We start from the raw sequence: 20525 nt of genomic DNA, 5'->3' as shown, positions 1-20525 counted from the left end.
GGAAATGAGGGGTAGATAGGACTCAGCAACGTAGGAAGGTAGCCCATCTAGGAGAAGGAAAACTCTGATCTTAAACCTACACTGCTTTGGGGGATACTTTCAGGAGAAGAAAAGGCTAAAGAGCAAACACTACACAAATCCAGAGTGAAGTCCCTAAGACTGAACAGAACCCATCATTGCCTTTCACTCACCTTATTTTCCAAGAATAATTAATTTAAATGTTTTATTTTCCATCTCTCTTAAATATGTTTTTACCCCGACACCACGTACAGAGAGTCCTGCTAATCAAATTAATGAGTAAGCTATCACATGCTGGGAAATCAAACTGCAATTTAACTGGGGAATCAAGTTGGAATTTAGCTATCAGTTTGTCTATCGTGTTGGATATCTGCCTGCGGAAAAGTGAGTGTTTTTCCTGATTGCACTGAGTGATACTGCTTGATTGCTGGCTGAGTGCATATAGCTGGAACATGACTCAGAGCATGAATCACTGTAACAGCAACTCTGGCACATGTGGTGGTGTTGTCACTAAAGGGTATTTACCTTTAGGTTGCTAGTTTAGGGAGGCACGTTTAAGTGAAATCATGCACATTTGAAGCACAATTGAAAAAGCCTGCAAACACCCTGTTCCGCCCTTGCCCTGCCTCTTTTTGTTATGTTTTCGTGTCACTTCTGTCTTTGGTGTGATGCACATATGCATGGTCATGCACATATTGCACACGCCTTAAACTGCCGCTGCCTGTCATAGTGAAATTAGCATATTCTTCCTGCTGGGGTGGAAGCATTTCAGCCCTGCCACTCTTCTAGAAGTTACTGGCAGCTTATGCGTTGAGTCCTCTGGTTTGGTGCTGCTGCTACTGAATGCCAGATCAATGCACAATAAGATCATGCACATCCACAACTTGTTCATGAATGAAGAGGCTGACCTGACATATATATTACCAAAACTTAGATGGATGAGGTGGGTGGCCTGACCTGGGTGCTCGGTACTACACCAGGATAGATCAGAGGGTCATGAGGTGTATGTTGGCAAACTGTTCTGTGAGACACCTATGCCCCTCCGTTAAATGCAGCTGCAGCGAGGTTTAAGAGAAAGTGGCTGGGGAAACCCAGCCAGATGGGCGGGGTACAAATAATAAATTATTATTATTATTATTATTATTATTATTATTATTATTATTATTATGAGAAAGGGGAGGCTCTTTGGAAAATCACCCTCTGAAGCGGCTTCCTCCTTTAAAAGAGGGCAGGATTGGAGTGAGCTGTAAGTGTGTGTGTGTGTGTGTGTGTGTGTGTGTGAAGGGAGGGGGCTGGCCAAGTGTGAGTGAGGGGAATTGGCAAAGACCTTGGCAGGTAGGCAGGGTTGGTGAAAGGAGTAAGCAGGGCTTACAGCCCCAAGTACAATTATATTATTATAATTTAATGAACTGTATAATCCAAACACACACACAAATAAAGAAGTTACAGGGAAATGCAAGAAAAAAAGAACAAAAAGTCAACTATGGAACATCTCCAAATCCTCTTTATTTTTGAAAGGCAAGTTAGGCTGAGAAGTGTGACTTGTCTGGTGAAGGCATTTAACTTAAGACATGTAATCAGTACACCTACCAAACATATGCAAAAGTTTGACATTAACTGAGTAACGGCTGGGCTGAGATGGCAGTGATGGCAATATTTATTTTTTGATTAAGCTGTTTTTTTACTCCACCTTTCCATAACATGTCTGAGGCAGCTAACCACATCCAAAACCAATGAAACAATACAGCAAAAAGGATATCAATGCAGAAGCACAAATCACTAAAACATTATTTTTTAAAAATCAATTAAAACAGACCAGCAAAAAGTAAAAAGGGAATTTTCCACAAACAACTTCAAAATCTAAATCCAAGAGGGTCACAATGACTTGTTATAGCCCAAAAGCTTTCTAAAACTAAAAGGTCTTAACACTCACACAAGACCATCAGGGAGGGGGCAAGGGAGCCTCTTGCCCTAGGCAGTGTGTTCCGGAGACTAAACCTAAGCAGATCAGGCCATCTCCCTAGTTCCATCTTTAGATGCTGGTGGGACACACAAGAAAACCTCCATGCTTACTTTTCTGCTTAAAACATGGATATGCTCGCCACATTTGATGGCTTCTATGTTTGTTTATTTAGAAGATTTATAAACTATTTGCCCAAAGAGTGGTGTACAAGTAAACTTGTACCGTATTTTTCGTCCTATAGGGCGCATCGGCCCATAGGATGCACCTTGTTTTTTGGGGGGGGAAATGAACAAAAAAAATTATTTCCCCCCCCAGCTGCGGCTGCAGCCCCAAGCCTTGCGCACACCTGCCCGAAGCACGGGGCGCCCTCCGGAGGGCTCCCCGTGCTTCGGGCGGCAGGCTGCTGCCTGCAAGCCTTGTGAGCCCGCAGGAACTCCCGCCAGGCTCGCAAGGGTTGCGGATAGCTTCCTGAAGCCTGGAGAGCTAGAGGCATCGGTGCGCACCGACCCCTCTCACTCTCCAGGCTTCAGCGAAAGCCTGCATTCACCCCATAGGACGCACACACATTTCCCCTTCATTTTTGGAGGGGGAAAGGTGCGTCCTATGGGGCGAAAAATACGGTAAATAAAACACGATGGTTGATACTGCTGGCCAGTTCTCTTGTGCCTCCATCGATTCCATATTCCCTTTAAGTAGCAAATCATTCTTAATATGCCTATAGCTTGTCTATTTGGGTTTGAAGGATAAAACCACCACGAGGCATAGGACAAAGCATTAATAAAGTCAGAAGTGGTTTCCGTGGTGGGGCAGAACAGCAACACTAACTTCTCAGGAGGGAAAAGGGAGGGTAAGGTAGAGGGAAGGTCAGTGTTGTGCAGGCAAACTGGCAGAGCCAATCTGGTATTCCTGCAGAAGCACCCACACTGACTTCCCCACGACTGCACCTCTCCCTCCCAGTAAGCAGCTGTGACGTACCTGCCAGGAAGCTTGTGTTGAGGGCCCATCTCATCTACTGAGCTGCTTCTGCATTAAGTCAAGGATCTGCACATGCACTACAATTACTCAGTTCTAGACAGTATCTAGTTAACACCAGGGAGGACTGGCTACCTCTCCCCCAGTCAACTTTTATACTTCAGAAAGAATATCTAGATAGCATGTGCAGTGGTCTGCAGCTGGAAAAAGGATTCTGTGCAAACTTTTATAGCTTACTTGCAAGCTCGAAGTAGTGGCAGTGTGGAAGGGAGGATCTGTGAGAGGGTGTTATAGCAGGGCAAGGCTACAGCATTGAAGAACCCAATCTGGAAAAAAAAAATCAAATAGAACAGAATAAAAATCAACATAAGCTGTATTAAGCAAATTGGAAAGGTGTTGTAACAAATTTACTTGGCAGGAAAATTGTCTGGATATTTGTTATTAGCAATACCAGTCTTATAAATGGGGGGGGACCCCTAGAGTAACTACTCATGGGTATGTTAACAAGCTTGCTACTAAGATTAGTAGAAAAACAGAGCTCAAGTAAGTACAGCAGTTGTACAACTTCTGAAGCCTGAACTGAAAGTTATGGTAGTGATTCAAAAATCTGAACCTTAAAAGAGAATGTCCAGTGTTCTAACACTCTTTTAGCCTTGTATATGGTTACCTGTCCATGTATTGACTCTGTCCATCTGACCCAGTATTTTCTACTCTTACTGACAGTGATTTCTCTAGGCTTTTGGATACAGAGAGGTCATTCCTAGCACTCTTACCTGAGATAATTTTAACAAAAGAGGCTGGGGACTGAATCAGTGACCTTCTGAATGCAAAAGAGGAGCCCTCAGTTTGGCCGACCCTTCCCTATTCTCATAGGTTGGCACCAGACCTATTTTTTTCAGTATTTCCAGCTTCCAGCTTAAAACCAGCTTTATATTTCCTACTAGGGTTTGTCACAAAGTCAACAGAAGATAAGCAAGTAAGTAATTTCCTTGGGTTTTTTGTTCTGGGTTTTGGGGGAGAGGGGAGATGACTCACCCACGAACTAATGACCAGACTTCCATAGAATTCCAGCCATCTTTAAGTACCTGCTTATTACAATAAGCTTTGGCAGCCCCTTCTAGTTTTGTTGGCTTCGCTCTAACATTGCCAGATTCTCCGATTTCCTCATTCCACACCATGCCAGAGGATCCCTCAAGCCCCAGAAGCAGCTTTTTGAGAGATCAAACATTTTTACACCTACTTGGCCCTGAGGAATTTCATCTTTCTTGTCTCTGTCCATCATAGGAATAGGTTGAATACCTAACTTCTTCATTTCATCACCCTAAAATAAAGTGCAAGACCAAAGAATAGGTTATTCCAGGTTATTTGGTCCAAAAATGTTTCTCATGTATATACAAACAGGTATTTAGAACTCAATATATTAATATCAGTGGTTTGGGATTAAGAAAAACAACTGAAGGAAATGATTTTTCAGCACAGAAAATCCCAGCTGGCTCAGACCAAGGGGAAATCTAGTCCAGCCAGTTAGGTTATCTCCAGAAAGCCCACAAGCAAGGCAAGAAAGCAATAGCCCCTCCTATGTTGTCATCCCGCCCACCACCCAGTCCAGTCGCACCCTGGAGTTTTTATTCAGGGCCATATTGACTCTAAATTTGACGTTTCCAATATCAAACAGCTACTGTGGCCAATATCTGCTGACAGTCCTTTCCTTCATGAATGTGTTGAACCTGATAGATGGGCTCAAATGTACCTTGACAGCACTGGGGTGGTGGGGGAGGGGATTTATGTGTGAGAAACAGAGTCTCTGCAACTCCCATGTCCCACAAAAAGCAAACAGGAAGAAAAATGTCCATGTCCTAATGCAAAGACATAGTTCTCACAGATTCTCACAAATTGCCAGTGGTGGCTGATATGGATGAGTCATCTTCCATTTTCTACAAACTCTAGATCTCAGTGAGGAAGGTACTAGTCTCATCTTGTCCCTGAGCTGCGAGTATTGTGTATGTAGGAAGCTTTTCTGTGAGGAGAAGCATTCAAACGTGTGCCTCCACCTGCAATCTGCAGTGGTACATACAGGCTCTTTGTTTGCAAGAACTAGGCTTAAAACAGCTGCTTTAATTCTTTCCAAACAGCTGTGTGTGGGTGAGGCCAAAAAGAACAGCGGTCTGGGTGTTCCCTTGGATTTAGTTTTCTCACTAAAGGCCCAGGTGACCTCTGTAGCAAGAAATACCTTTCCTCAGCTTCAGCTGGTGCAACAGCTGAGGCTGTCTCTAGACCAAGGTAATTTGACCACAGTAGTCCAGGGAGTGGTAACTTCAAGACTGGATTACTGAAATAAACTCTGTGGGGAGCTTCCCTTGCTGTTGGTTTGGAAGCTGCAGTTAGTGCAGAATGCTGCAGCATGATTACTGACAGGAGTGGGATTAAGTCAGCATTATACCTTTACTCAAAGATCTACACTGATTGCTGATTCACTAGTAAGCCAGATTCAAAGTTTTACTATATAATATAAAAAGCCATAAGGTTGCTTTGCTTCCTATGTGTCTCTTCAAACACTCCACTCTATGGAACTTGCACCACATATGTAATAAGTATTTCAGAGTGAGAGCTCCTGTGCTTTGCTGCTCCCTGCCTATAACAGTACTGTTCCATACCCCTGCTAAGAACCTTTCTGTTCAAGGAAGTCCATCAGGATATACAATCTTAGCCCCATGTATTTTTCTATAAATTTTGATGCTTTTAATGATAATTGTTTTATATTGTTTAATGCACTTCTCTTTGGGGTTGTTGTTTTTTAAAAAATATATTATTAAAGTGGGTTTATAAATATTTTTTCTAAATAAATAATAATCCACTGCATTTTTTTTAAGCTGGGAAAAGGGTGGAGGAGGGAATAAAACCCCCAGTGTGAGCCCGGCAATGCTTTGGATTCCGTGGCTTGTCCACTCCAACTCCTCCCTTCCACAACTTGGCAGAATTGCTCTGTGAAACAGAAGTACTTGATGCCTCCAATAAAATTAGGTTTAATGATGCACATGCCTACCGGTGCATATGCCAACATATAAACAATAAAATGCACGTACCTCTGCCCAAAATTCTGCATATATATCGCTGGCTGTCGTTCTGGTAACATGCCACAATTTTGTCACAGAACATAAGTCACAAGCTGTCATCATCAGCCCAATCACACGATCCCTAGAATATAACAACTGGAAAGTTATTGTGCAGTTTAAAGAGGTAACATTTGCTATTTTGTTTAAAAATATATTCTTATATTTATGTAGCAGCAGTTAAGATTGCTACGGAAATAACTTAAGTTTGATGTTCAGATTAATATTAATCTGATTAATATTCAGATGTTGCAGGACTCTAAATCCCAGCAGCCTCAGCCAGTCTGGCTAATGGTCAAAATCAGGCATATGCAAACTCGGCCCTCCAGATGTTTTGGGACTACAATTCCCATCATCCCTGACCACCGGTCCTGTTTGCTAGGGATGATGGGAGTTGTAGTCCCAAAACATCTGGAGGGCCAAGTTTGCCTATGCCTGGTCAAAATGATGGGAGTTGTAGTCCAGAAACATGTAGAAATACACAGGTTCCCAAACCCTGCTGTAACCTTTCACAGAGTTACGCATTCAAGTTTTGATTATCTATTTGTCTGTGTAAGGCATATCAGAGAGTAGCTAAGATTTTGTTTCTGCAACTATACTTCTATAAACAAGTTCATATAAGATTTCATGCTTAAAGGCACTGCACAACATATGCTAACAGTTTGACTCTTCTAATGATTCCTTTATTTTTGAAGATTTATATGGACATCAATACACAGTAAACCAAACATTTAAAGCAAATTAAAACTATGGACACTGCTAAAACAACATGACTTAACAGTGAATTATAAATATTCATTTGCTCATTACCTATGTGCTTGATTTTTAAGATTTAGTGATCTTGACTGGTGCAACTCTTCCAAATGTTTCCTGTTTCCAAAGTACAGAGCAAGGTCTGTAGCAATGATGGCTTTGCGGATTATTTCCAGCACCTGCTCATACTCACTAGAGCTCAAGTTAGAGAAGATATTGTGGCCTTCCAGCTATGAAAACAGAATTTTTAAAATGAACAAGCTAATATATTATTATGAACTATTTTAAACCATTGTTTTAGAACTGTCTTTTAAACTCGATTCACATTCAAACATACAGCACTGCTGTATGTAACACAAGATTCTGACAATATCTGCAAAAGGTACTGGACTGGATCCAAACCTCATCATGCTTAAAGTATTACTAACAATCTAAGCATTATGAAGTCAGATACAGCATTTCAAAGCTTGCTTAGGCACACTAACTTTTCAAAAACCATCTTGTGGAAGAGAAACCAAGAGAAACCAACCTAGTTTACATGTAATGCTAAGCCAAACTATGGCTAAATGTAAGTGAGCAAGAGGTCAGGTGCACATAATGAAAATCAGGGCCACTTTGCTCCTCCCTAGTTCTACTACATCTGTGCTACCCAGAGCTAAGACATGGTTTGTCTCCCCAAAATAAGTGGTAAGCTGAGAACAAGCCTTGGCTAGAGCTTGTGGCTTGTTTGGAGCAAGACAAACTACAAGCCTGGACACACATATAACACTAAGTCAAATCATGGCTCACTTCCAGGTAGCATGGCTGGACCAGAGAGGAGCAAAAAGACTGTGATTTCCACTCTTTGTACTGACATACTGTACTTGATTGTTCATGCTAATATATCGTTTGGCTGAGCCTTATGTGCAAACCACACCTTTTCCAAGTTGAAAGTATGATTTGAAACACTGTTTAGAACTACAATGCAAATTTAAGAAATCATAAATAAACACAATGAATGCCAATATTTCTCCTTAAATCTAATTATGTTTCCTTTTTGGTTTCAAGCATTGTTTCACAAATATTAATTATACAGTTATTTAATGTAGCATGTAGGGCCTCATCACAAGAGGACTGATAGGTATAAAGCATAAATAAATATTCTACAATAAACCATGAAATAAAGGGAAAATATAAAAATTGTAGTGGAAAGATTGTATTTCCAAAGAACTCTTTGCAAACCTGTAGAAAAGTGCAGAGCTTGCAGCCAGTCTTGTTCAAGTAGGCTGGGCCCATTTAGATGAAATGGCTCCTATCACAAAAGGCTACTGAGATCGAGCTGAAACTCCTGCCTAGGGCTTAGTCAGGAGTCAGCAAACTTTTTCAGCAGGGGGCCGGTCCACTGTCCCTCAGACCTTGTGGGGGGCCGGACTATTGAAGGGGGGAAATGAACAAATTCCTATGCCCCACAAATAACCCAGAGATGCATTTTAAATAAAAGCACACATTCTACTCACGTAAATACACGCTGAGTCCCGGACCGCCCATGGGCCGGATTTAGAAGGCAATTGGGCCACATCCGGCCCCCTGGCCTTAGTTTGCCTACCCATGTTTTAGCCTAAGGATGACTGCTGATGAAACAACATTTGAGGTCTGCTGTTATGAAATCTCCTGCCTGAGCTATGCGTGGAGCTATTCTTTACCTTTTGCTCAAAAAGAGAACATACTGGGAATGCAATTTACCTGCAATATTGAGACTGTCTGTGAAAAATGGTGCTGCTCCATTGTTGAAGTAGAATAAAGAGCTGCCAATGGGTGATCAAACTTCTGAAGATAGCTGTTGCTATAGCCCCTGTGATCCAGGTCATGACATAAACATGCAACCATAAGTCCTCTTCGCTAGATAAGTAAGCAGACAGAATATGTAATCAGTGTTCCGATTAATTTTGTACCACTAGATGTCACTCTATTCCCTCCAAACATTCCAACAATTCCATTAACAGATAAAACACCCTCAAGCCTTATTTATATTTTTAAAAATATTTATATCCCACCCTTTGGCCCTCAAAGGACCCTCAAGGTGGTTTGCAACCGCAAAACATATAACTTAATATACTAAAAATTAGATGCAATTAATTCCATTTTTATGCTATGGTTTTATCGCTGCTTTAAAGCAAGCATACAAAAATGGAATAACTATTTAATGCATTAATAATAATAATAATAATAATAATAATAATAATAATAATAATATAATAATAATAATAATAATAATAATAATTTATATCTCGCTCTCCCCGGCCAAGGCTGGGCTCAGAGCGGCTAACATCATACCAGTAAGACAATGCATAAAAACAAGCGATCAGTAAATTAAGATACATCCCACAATTAATTCAAATAAATTAAAATTAAAATTAAAACTGGACAAGTGGCAATCTTCAGGTTAAAATTGAATAGCTATTTAAAAGCCATTAAAAGTTCAGCAGAATAAATATATGTCTTGGTTGCCTGCTTCAAACCACAGAACTTTCCTCAGAAGAGAGGAAAGCTACCACTTTACCAGGGAGCTACCACTAAAAAGGCCTGTCCCAAGTGTGCTTCCCTTGTCAGTGCAGGGCTTCTGTAACAGATGGACAGGTAAAAGAGGGAGGAGACCGTTCTTCAGTCCAAGCCATTTAGGGTTTTATCCTAAATTGGGCTTGAAACAGAAAGTCAATGCATTATGAGAAACACCTGGCTGACACTGAAAACAGCAGCCCCGTGTTGAGCTCATACATGACAGAACATTTGTTTACTATCAAATTTCTGGCAGCAGCTGTTTAGGATCTCATCAGCTTTCCTGCCTAATGAATCTGCAAGGCACTATGGTACAAAGTGCAATGAATAAATTTAGGAAATCATACACTGGCAAAAATGACTTCAGTATTAGTCCTTAATGCTAGTTAGGTTTTTCTGCTTGCTTTCAAACTTGATGTTTTGCAAATGTAAGTAACCATTCTTGAGCAAAGCAACTCTAAAGCAAAATTCCAGGAGGAAACCACTGATTTAAAACTTTGAAAAGAAGTTCAGCTCTAACATGTGGCCTGAAGAGAGAAGGTTTTTTCCACAGATGTTATTTTACCTATGTAAGGAAGTGTGTACTATCAATAGTGCTTTGTGAATGATCACTGTAATAATTTTACCTAAATTTAAGATTCAGTGTAATTCCCATGGCTTATATTTATTGAATTTTATTTCCTTCTGACCTCACTGGTTTGTTTGCTTTTCTCAGTGCCAAAGGTGCCTAACCTGTTGTCCTCCAGATGTCACCAAACTACAGCTCCCATCATCCCTGACCATTAGCTGAGGCTGACGGAAGTTGTAGTTCAGCACCTTCTGGGACGCGGAGCAGAAGTTAGCTACCCCTGCCCTACCCCTATGTGTATATGCCTCCCCACACTGAATAATGCTTCATGCATCTGTATATGTGGATTATAGTCTACAAAAGGCCATGCCACAATATATATTTTTAATCTTTAAAGTGCCACAAGATTCTTTTTTGTTTTTATATATTCCTAAATAGATAATAAATCACACAATAACTACAAAGGAGGCATTTTCATGTATGCTGTATGTACTGTTTACCAGAGCAAACTGCACGTCACCTGTGTGCAAATATTCAGCTACTCTGTTCCAGACACCTGACATCCGCCTTAATAGATTATAAGTCCTTTAGGCAGAGAGCGTGTCACTGCTACGTTCTGTACAGTGCCTTAAATAGTACTTGCATTGATTTTTCAACATTCAGCTATTTTTCCAAAACAACAGAAGAGAACCTTTCTATATCTGCCATGAATTTTACAAACATTTAGTGGGTCAGAGCACCCGCATATATTGTATCAGGCTGTGGTCAGTACTGTGTGATGCAGAGGAAACAAATAATAGTATGGGGCGCCACAAAAATGCAGCACAGGGCTGACCGGCTTTGCTGAATTCCCCATCTCCACTGGGAGGAGTCCCCAAGCCACCGGGACCCAACTAAGATATCAATTGAAAACTGAACTGTTAACTAGATAATTGCTACGAGAGAGGAAGAAAACTGCTTGGAAAGGGACAGACTCTCCTTTGGACTCAGGCACAACCAAAGTGTGAGCCTCAGGGTTCAGAAGCTTGTTCATAGGAGCAGGATACGCAAAATGAGAACAGTAAGCCTTTCCATACTCCAATGGGCAGAATATCTGGTTGCACCATTCCTACTATTTTTACATTTAAATGCTTTCTGGTCTTGCCACTGTACAGTTGTCTCTCTCTCTTCCCCCACCTTTCCCTGTCCTTCCTGATGTGGGAGGGAGACAGAGGAGGTGGAAAGAGAATCTAGAGAAAGAGTAGGCTAAGGGTCATCATGTACTGCATGGGGGTTAGAACAGAAAACCCTGCTGTCCCAGCAGAAGCAGAATGAGGACTGGGTGGTGATCTCTCACTGATCGTAGCTATTATAGGAATACAGCTAAGCCCAGCCTCTGGACACCAATGGGTGATGTTATCCTTCACAGAAGAATACTTAAGTTCCTTCTGGCCACCTTCTAATTTTGGGACGATTCCAGAGAGAGGGTTATGCCCTTCTTAGTTACTAGCAACTTCCCAGGATTTCTACTACTTATTTTAATTCATTTTCACAATGAGTCTAATTACCATGTTCTAAAATGAAGTTTTATGTTCTAAAATAAAGTTTTCTAAGATAAAGGTCAGCGTACAGTAAGCCCGCTACTTACACGGGGGTTCTATTCCAGGGATCGTGGTTAAAGCCAAAATCGTGTGTAGTCAAAACCCATTGGGTTCAAGGATGGGTAGGATTGCCAAAATCATTTCCCCTGGGAAACTGCCCCCTTTCTGCCCCTTTTAATTTTTGCCTTGTGTGTAAAGCTGAATGCGCACAAATTAAATGTGCATAAGTTGCAGTCTTACTATAGTACAATCTGTATGGAGATGTCCAAAGGCTGTGTGTTAACCAGATGTCCTTTGTTATCCAAAGTTGTACCCCAGAGGTAGCCAATGCAACATCCTCCTGATCTGCCTTAGCTAGTAATGATCAGGGATTATGGGAGTTGCAGTCTGGCAATATCAGGAAGGCACCAGGTTAGCTAACCCTGCTGTGCCCTTTTGGGTTTTCTCAAACTATTTCTGATTTTATGTATCACTATTATACCTAGCTATATCTAAGTGAGGCCAATGTCCTGGGCTTTTTAAAATAGTGTAGACATTCCTTATTTCAAACCAGCAATGTTCTTTTTCTGAACCACATCATCTCCTGCCTTCATGCTCTGTTTGCAATTGTATACAGAATTCAAGATGCAGATGTACAGTTGATTAAGGCTGCAATACTATACACATTTGCCTGGCCCTTAGTTACATTGAACTCAGTGGGATATAGTGTATAGTATTGCACTATAAATGAAAAAAAATTCTTAAATTCAAAATCCCTTTCCATGCTGAATATAATTTTACACTGATCCAAACATGAAATTACACATCGTGTCTGAGATATGAATGTTGATACTGGAAAAAATCTAAACTTACTTCTACGTCTGTGAAAAGCCTGTAGTTATTCTTAAGAACAGCATACATGCAATGCGCAACTGTAACTGCATGCTTCCAGTTGTGATAGGGCACACGGCGGTAATTCTTCTTTACAGACAGTGTGAATCGACATAGTTTTTCTAGTTCAAAACTTTTAAAAAAATAGAATGGTGAGATAAAGCAAGTGAAAGAAAAAAGCGTAAGTTATTTTAACCAAACAGAATAAAAAGAGATTTTACACTAAACTTTATGTAATGCTCCACTGATAATGTTGCAAAAATTAGCAGAAGCATTCTAGTTTATTTTAATTCTCCTCAAAATTACTGGCCTTATTTACTTAAAATCTATTGCAAATGCAAAACCAGAGCTTATAATGATATAAGAAAAAATCTATTCAACAAGAAGTTATGCTTTGCCATGCAAGCTCAGAAGTTCCTCTCTTCTCTCTGCCCTAACAGCCACAGTAAATAAATCTGTATACTGCAGAGAAATAATACATTTTCACGTCCACCCCGCCCCCCCCAAAAATAAAGTAATAATATGTTAGCTAACTGAAGGCCACTGAAAGTTTTCCAGCTCTTCAAAACATTCTGGTTAAAGAAAAAAGGTCAATGGCAGATTCAATGCCATTGGCTTTTGCAGGGAATGAAGAATGTTGGTCAAACAAAGTCTAGCCTACAATTCCACACACAAGTTGAGTTCACATCTAAATGGAGGCCAAGCTGAAAAGAGGAAAGCAGATGCACCTCTGCTTGGATATCAAATGTAGGTTCCCTTCAGTGTCTTAGTACAGAAATACCACTAAAGAAACTGATTATACTCTCATTCCTTCCTCAGTTCTCACTGCTTTCTGCTGCTGCTGCTGCTGGTCCTCTACAGTGACAGGTCCATTTCTACTACTGCCTCATATCCTGGTAGGGAAGACACAGGCTTCAAGCAGCACTCCTGACCCCTTTACTTTGTCACCCTTACTCGCTGGAAGTGTATATGTGAATGTTTCGTTAACATTTTGCCCTGGGTGCAGAATTGCAGTACAAATTTCCACTTCCGAGAGAAATTGTTTACAATGTAATAATGCAGCTCCAGAGCACACGTGTAGAAGCTGACACACATACAAAGAAGGGCAAGATTTCACTTATTCCCTGCAGAGTTCTTGGGATGCACTTCTCAACTCACAGAAGGTGGGACAGCTTCTGCGCATGCAGAGTTGCATGTCCACATCAGAGTCCTACAGAGCTTCCAACTATGACCCTGGAACATGAGCTAAAAAAAAATCTGCAAGTAATTTCTCAGCAGCCTACTGCATTTATTTATTTATTTATTTATTTATTTATTTTGAGAAAAGCACACTTCTAGTGGTTCAAGAGCACCACTGCTAATGCCGCCTGTACATTCAAGTTAAGTTATAACAGTTTGGCTCATAGTGCAAATCATATGTACATATCCCCTGCACCCCCACACTCCACCTGTTCAAAGTTGGTGTCTAGGCTAAAAGCTCTAATTACCCTTCCTCCAAAACATCAGATTCCACATAAAGGCTCAAGGCTGACAGCAAAACACTGGAATCTTCTTTTTTCAACCTGTCTTCCTTTCTGACTGCATTTCTGTGCCTGCATGTGCAAAATGGGGCAGACTTACAAGGCAGGAAAGAGAACTACCTTGCCTCTATGGTTACAATACATCTGACTAAGACATTTTAAAATTCAAAACTGAGAAAATCTGCTTTAAGAGCATTAAAACAGTGCCACTATCTATGGCTTACACCTCAACCATATGCATGTTTATTGAGAAGCCCCACTGGTGTCAGCAGTACTTTCTTCCAAGAAGGCATGCTTGTGATCGCAAGCCGAGTCACTATTTAAAGAAACAACCACACTGAGTTGTACCTTTAAATTCATCTACTCAAATTACAGGGCCTTCTGACAATAATCACAACCTGTACCAGGATTCATGAAAAAATGCACATTGTCCTGATATACAGGTTGATTAACTGATGCATTTAAAAAAATGCCTGCATTGAAAAAGGCACAACTTTCCATGCAGGCTTTAAGAAAACTTGTAAGTGAAAGGTGAACTTTTATACATTTATAAGGTGGACTATTTCCAATGGTGGATTTGCCCTACTAGTAAGTGCTTCCAATTGCCGAAATTATAGTACATGGTTTTTCACCAACTCCCCGCTACATACGTAAGCACCCTGCTCCCTCCAGAAAAACTGTTAAAGAGGTCCAAGGAAAACTTTTAATATGGCATTGGCCTGACTCAAACATCATCCTAAACCATACCATGGGTTGAGTTCCAGGGAGGAGATTGTGGCATCTTCATTCTCTCCTGATAATTTTGCAGCTACACTGCATTAAGCCATGGCTTGGCTTAGCATGCCATTCCAACCTCGGCTCCTGATTTAGCTCTCTCCAGTCTAACTACACACTTGAACTAAGCCAAGCCATGGTTTGTCTTAGTGTGGCATGCGAACCAGGCCAATATCTGTAGGTCCAATTCTTCCGAGAACTTGTGATATACTTGTGATACAAGACAGGCTGAAGTTGTAAAATATAAATAATCAAAAGTGAAGCTAGAAATACAGGTAAATATTATACTGCTTGCAGAATGTTTAGCCTAACATCAGAAACTTCTGATAACATTATTCAAGGTAGAAGTATTCCAAAAATATAACAGGATATCCAACTCATAATAAGCTCCCTTTCCCACCTAACTGCTGCATCCAATGCCAGAAGCATAACTGATAAATTCCAAGGGAAATGCAGCCCCAAACTCAGAAGCATAAACATGATTTTCCATTATAAAAACAATTGTGGGTTGAACCTACAATTCCCACTCCATTGTCTTTTCAATTCTCTCAGGGAATCAAAATGGAACAGAGGCTCTTTACTGAAGGATGGATGTAGCAGAGAGGATTTTACCTTTCTTCCACCAGCTACCATGCTGCTCTGGAGGGCCCTCTCCCCTTCCAGATGTGCTTTGCAGGGCGTTGCAGAGGGAAGGGGGAATCAGAGAATATGGCCTCCCCACTCCCTTCCTCCAGTGTGAGTAGAATTCAGTGTGAGTATATTTATGTTGGTTTAAAATATAACCAGGTGCGTGCATATCTGTGTGTGCGCACACACACACAGGATACAACACAAAACATAATGAAATTAAGACTATAAATACTTTTCATGGGAGGGGGAAGAACTGAGCAAGATACGACAACTCTCCCAGTCAAAAGCTCTGCAGGGCTCTGAGGCACACATGGAGATCTACACAAGCCAAAACTGCCCCTTTCACTTTAGTCTTCTAGAGATTTAAATAAGGAAACAGCCCTTGCTCACACTTAGAGATGTGAAGGCTCTAGGGAAATAAATAAATAAAACTCGCAGGGGGTGGATCTATTTATTTTCTGTAAATTCTGGAGAAATTTCAAAAAGCTTTTTTGGCAAATATTGTATGTTGTAAGTAAATGCTATCAAAGGCAAAGCTCCCCCCCCCAAAAAAAAAACTGTTTTAGCTGCACTTTACTACCTCAAAATTGTTTCTAATAATGTTGTAATAACCCAATTTGCTGTATGAGGCAATTACTATTTCTGTATAGTATAGACATGTACAGATCTCAAATCCTCTTTCCTGCTTCAGTATTTTCAAATACAGTATTTTACATAATCCTATATCCTATACAGCCAGATCATTTCACGGTAATCAAATAATACATTTACTATATAAAAACCAGTGTGAATAGTTGTAAAATTAAAGGTAAAAAAAATGAATTCATACCAGCCTGACCCACAAGCCTGATGGATCATATAGATAAAGATGGATGCCCAGAAATCTTCATAAGGAGTGATATCAAAGTGGAATCTGTTATGAAGGAAATTTACAGTTAAGAGAACCAAAGACTCTTGGATGTACATTATGCTTATTATTTCAGATAAAAGCTTTCTGCACCAGAATCTCTTCTGTTGAACATTAACTTCAAAATCAAAAAGTGCTGATTTATTCTCACTAGCTTCTGGTATAATAATTCAAGGCTCTATCCTTTTTAAGACAGTGCCTGACATCACTTAACAAACAGCTTTCTGAGTGGTTTCCCGTAAAAAGCAGGGATGGGCTCCTTTTGCTCACTTCAGGTTTTGTTCAATACGAATATGTGAGCCTTGAAATGGGCTAAAGGAGCCCAGGGTGGCATGAATTACTGTGTGCTGTTTATGGGGAGTGCTTATCATGGCAGCAGCAGGCTTCCCTCCCCCTTTTTAAAATAGGTTCAAAATATTTGCAGCAGTAGTAGTGGAGATCTAGTTGCTGTAACAGCCATAGTTCCACTTCTGCTGCTTTGCTGCCAAAACTGCCACTATAAGCAGTGGCTTTTAACCTTTTTTTAAAAAAAAAGAGGATGAAGCCTTGCCACCCCTATGTACGGTAAGTCCCCACCTCTCAAATTATTGAGGGGGAGTGTTGAATCTTGACAGTTGAAATGACACTAGAATGACTCTTCTCAGTTCTCTACCTGCAAATGAGGTGTGGAATTATGGGTAGATTTTGCCTCAGGCCTGGTAGAAGACAGAATTAACTTGAGAACTCTTGGCAGCTGAGTTAAGAATGACAGGCAGTTGCTGTATTTGCTGGGTCGTGCTGCAGTTTATGACTTTCATTTCTTTAATTTCTCAGCAGTTTGTGTGGTCCCCTCCTTCTCTGCCATCCTTATAAAGGATACAGGCATTTTTTGTGTCAATCATTTATGAATTTTACTAGAGGATGCCATTTGTGTCCAGGTGAATGCCTGGGAGTTTTGTTACCTGAGGTATTCATTATTAAAATGTTTGATAGGCATTTTGTTGTTAATTTCCCTTGAATACAGTCTTATGGTCTTACATATAATTAACACAATAAAGTATAATGTAAGTTACACTGGTTCAATTTCATTTGAAGGGTGGGGTCAAGATCTATTTAACATGCAAGTTCTTTCCTGCAGGTTTTGCAGTTCTCAACTGGGTTTACCACTGCACCAGCTGCCAGAACTTTGATGCTGTACTACCTAGACCAAGAAGAGCCCATTAGGGAGTACCTTGAGAAAGAATATTCACAAGGAAAAATAGGTCTCAAGTTTCTGGAAAAAAATACTATGATTGTTAGATGTAACAGATAAGCCTTTGGGTACATGAATGTTTAATTAGAATAATGAAAGGAAATGATAATGTTGCTGATAATGGATTTTTGATTATGACAAATTTGTATGCTACCTGAGTGGTAGTGAATATTCTAAAACGAAATAATGCAATCCAAACATTTAAAAATCCACTTTATCATGTTACTTAAAGTTATATTCTTCTGAAGTCAATATTCATAATCTCATGTTGAGGCTCATAATGACAGAACTCCTAGTTGTTTTATTATCAATTAGCCCTGCCTCATAGCTGAATGCAGCAGGTGTTTTATTTCCCTGTCACTGACTTCAGTAAAATACTTGGGTGCATTGGAAACACAGTATTGCATAGCAGATACGCTAGATCTGAAAGTAACCACTGTTTATATAAATGATTAATGAAGCATGGCCACCATGACAACCACAGGATTGTCCCAGAGTGTTTCAGACCCTATACCCATGTGAGGTCATACACTTCATTGGGTGTTCTCTGCTGGCCATAATAATGTGAGGTTGATGGTGTTATCCACAGAACCTTTCTCATCAACTCCCTGGTCAGATGTAGACCTAAACTGCTGCCAATGGGGGATTTCCTCCCAATGCATATACTAGCTTCAGATTTTCCTCATTATTATAAGCAGGGGGCAGAAAGGGGTGAATTCATTAACCTTCCACACCTACTCAAATCCAGTTAATCATCAACCTCCCCTCCTTACGCTGATGCTATTTGCATTTTGAAAAACCTGAATATTCATTGAAAAGATGCATTTGCCATGTCTAGTGTGGCTCTTTGATAATCGCAACAGCAACAGCTGCTAAGCTGCCAGTGTTCATGGGGAATACCCTACTTCTGTATCAAAAAGATCACATTAAAAACATACAGTTCTACTTCTTTGCAGAGTTGTGGTGGGAGTCTGCAGTCCATGAGGTTTTTCCATTCTTCTGCTGTACAAACACTGTGATAGGAAAGCTTCTCCATAGTAACACGGTAGATACACTCTGAATGGCGAACTTTGTGGTACATCTAAATAAAGCATTTTATTATATAAGATATGGCTGTTTGCACAGAGTCTAAACTTACTTTCTCAAGCCAAATACTTAGATCTGTGTCTAGCTTCACAGAGGTGATATTTCTGAGGGATAATTAGGAATACTTTTAAAAGAGAATAAATTGATATGGTCACTATCATGTGAATTTGAAGACTTTTTAAAAAAATTAAACAAAGCTGTAAATGATAGAATCAGCTTAATCGTAACCATTTTATTAACAATCAAATCTTAATCCCGGAACTTTAAAACTGAATCAGTTTAATCTTTGACACCTCCCTTAACAATCAAATTAGTACAACTGACTTTGCTATACAAATCCAAAATGAATAATAAAAATTTATAAAATTAAATAATTTCATTTTTTGTGCACTTGGCTATCTTTGTGGAACAAAACTTACATTAGCACAGTGTAAGGCTAAAGCACAAAAGACTGCAAACATTTTAAAGTTGTTCTCATCAGTTTTAGAGAAGGCACATCCACTTAGTTTGTTCACCATCTGCACAACGCCTATTACACTTCCTCGGCTCACAATAGGCATGCATAAAATATTCCTGGTGGTGTAGCCTGTGTAGAGATCTACCTCCCTGAAGGAAAAAAGGAAAAGGGTGGACATTCACTTTCTTAACATGACATCATCTAACAATAATGTTCAAAGCCATTTCATGTGCGTTATCTAGTTGTAATCCTTACAACAAGCCTGTAATGTTAATATTATCATCTCCATGTTGCAAATACAGGATAAAGGCTAGAAGAACCTGGTAAATTCATAACACATGTGAGGCTGAAGCCAGGAACTTTCTGATAGATAGATAAATAAATAAATTATCTGATAAATAATTTAGCCACCATTCCCAACAAGCATTCCAGCCAATTCAAACCTCCATATGCAAGGGATGCCAAGTGTGCATGAAGTACTAGTTGGAGTTAATAGTGGACGGTATGGTAGGGAGAGGGGATGCACTCTCCCTGATGGAGCAGGTATGTAGTTTGGGGGTGCTCCTCGATCCAGCTCTATCAATGGAGGTGCAGGTCTCTTTGCTGGGTAAGAGTGAATGTCTTTAACCAGCTTTCACCAGTAAGAGAGGTATGGCCATTCCTGAATCAGGACAGATAGAGCACAACTGACAATGGACAGGTAACCTGGGACTGCTGAAATCTGTTCTGTGTGCGGCTACCCTTGAGGTTGAGGAAGTTGCAGCTGGAGCAGAATACATCAGCTAGGTTGCTTTGGGGAGCAAACTACTGCCAGCACAACACCTTAGCTGCAGGACTTGCAGGGGCTGCCACTCTGCTAACCAGCCAAGTTCTTTGGGGTGGTAAACATATCAAATTCCTACCTGTTAAAACGTGGATCTGCATAGGCATCAGGAATGTTGAGAATTTCACCTGTTCTTGCTACCTGACCAGCTATTCCTTTTTCAATAGAAAATCTGCATGGGACATAAAGAGATATGCACATCTTAAAACAATAGGCTTATAAGGAAAATGACATTTGAGCAGCTAAATTTCTCTTCCCGTTATTGGCATCCGTCTTGTCTCAAGAGACAATGGAGTGCGCCTCTGGGGGTGAAGTCAAACTGCTGCGTTAGCAACACTGGAGTGACCTCTCCAGGGCACAAGCCTGGCAGTGTGTATGGAGGTCCTGGGTTACCAAGACGACAAGACCCCACTCTCAGCCTCGCTGATGTGGTCCAAGAAAAGCAGAGCAATAGGTAGGGACTGCACTCTGGATTTGTGTAGCCTTTTCCATAGCCTTTTCATCTCCCAAAGGTATATCGCAAGGCAGTGGAGGTTTAGGACCAGAGTTTTCCTTCTAGATAGGCTACTTTCCCAGGTACTTTCTCAGTGGCCCCAACTGCCCCTGATTTCCCTCTACAACACATACACAAACTACTTTCTTGACAACAGGACCAACTATTAGTCTTGTCCACTCAAGTCCCTATCTCACCCTGGGTTTCAGACCCATCAGCTACCCTCACCTGGTTT

The 20525-nt window shown here is 40.5% G+C and overlaps 1 protein-coding gene across 1 annotated transcript in view; it reads right to left on the bottom strand.

Moving 5' to 3' along the window:
• Positions 1-20525, bottom strand: part of LOC307213782 (cAMP and cAMP-inhibited cGMP 3',5'-cyclic phosphodiesterase 10A-like) — a 117402-nt gene that overhangs the window by 29963 nt on the left and 66914 nt on the right. The window contains exons 12-21 of the mRNA XM_079971964.1: positions 19877-19969; positions 18937-19123; positions 18370-18512; positions 16123-16206; positions 12352-12502; positions 8539-8694; positions 6874-7046; positions 6037-6148; positions 4194-4274; positions 3191-3279 (exon numbers count right to left, since the gene is read on the bottom strand). Of these exons, the coding sequence (XP_079828090.1) occupies positions 3191-3279; positions 4194-4274; positions 6037-6148; positions 6874-7046; positions 8539-8694; positions 12352-12502; positions 16123-16206; positions 18370-18512; positions 18937-19123; positions 19877-19969 (1269 nt within the window). The remainder of the gene's footprint in view (positions 1-3190; positions 3280-4193; positions 4275-6036; positions 6149-6873; positions 7047-8538; positions 8695-12351; positions 12503-16122; positions 16207-18369; positions 18513-18936; positions 19124-19876; positions 19970-20525) is intronic.

Source organism: Podarcis cretensis, assembly GCF_951804945.1.
Source record: "Podarcis cretensis genome assembly, chromosome: 3".
Taxonomy (NCBI): Eukaryota; Metazoa; Chordata; class Lepidosauria; order Squamata; family Lacertidae; genus Podarcis; species Podarcis cretensis.
The sequence above is the reverse complement of the archived record's forward strand: the minus strand, read 5'-3'. Positions and strand labels throughout refer to the sequence as shown.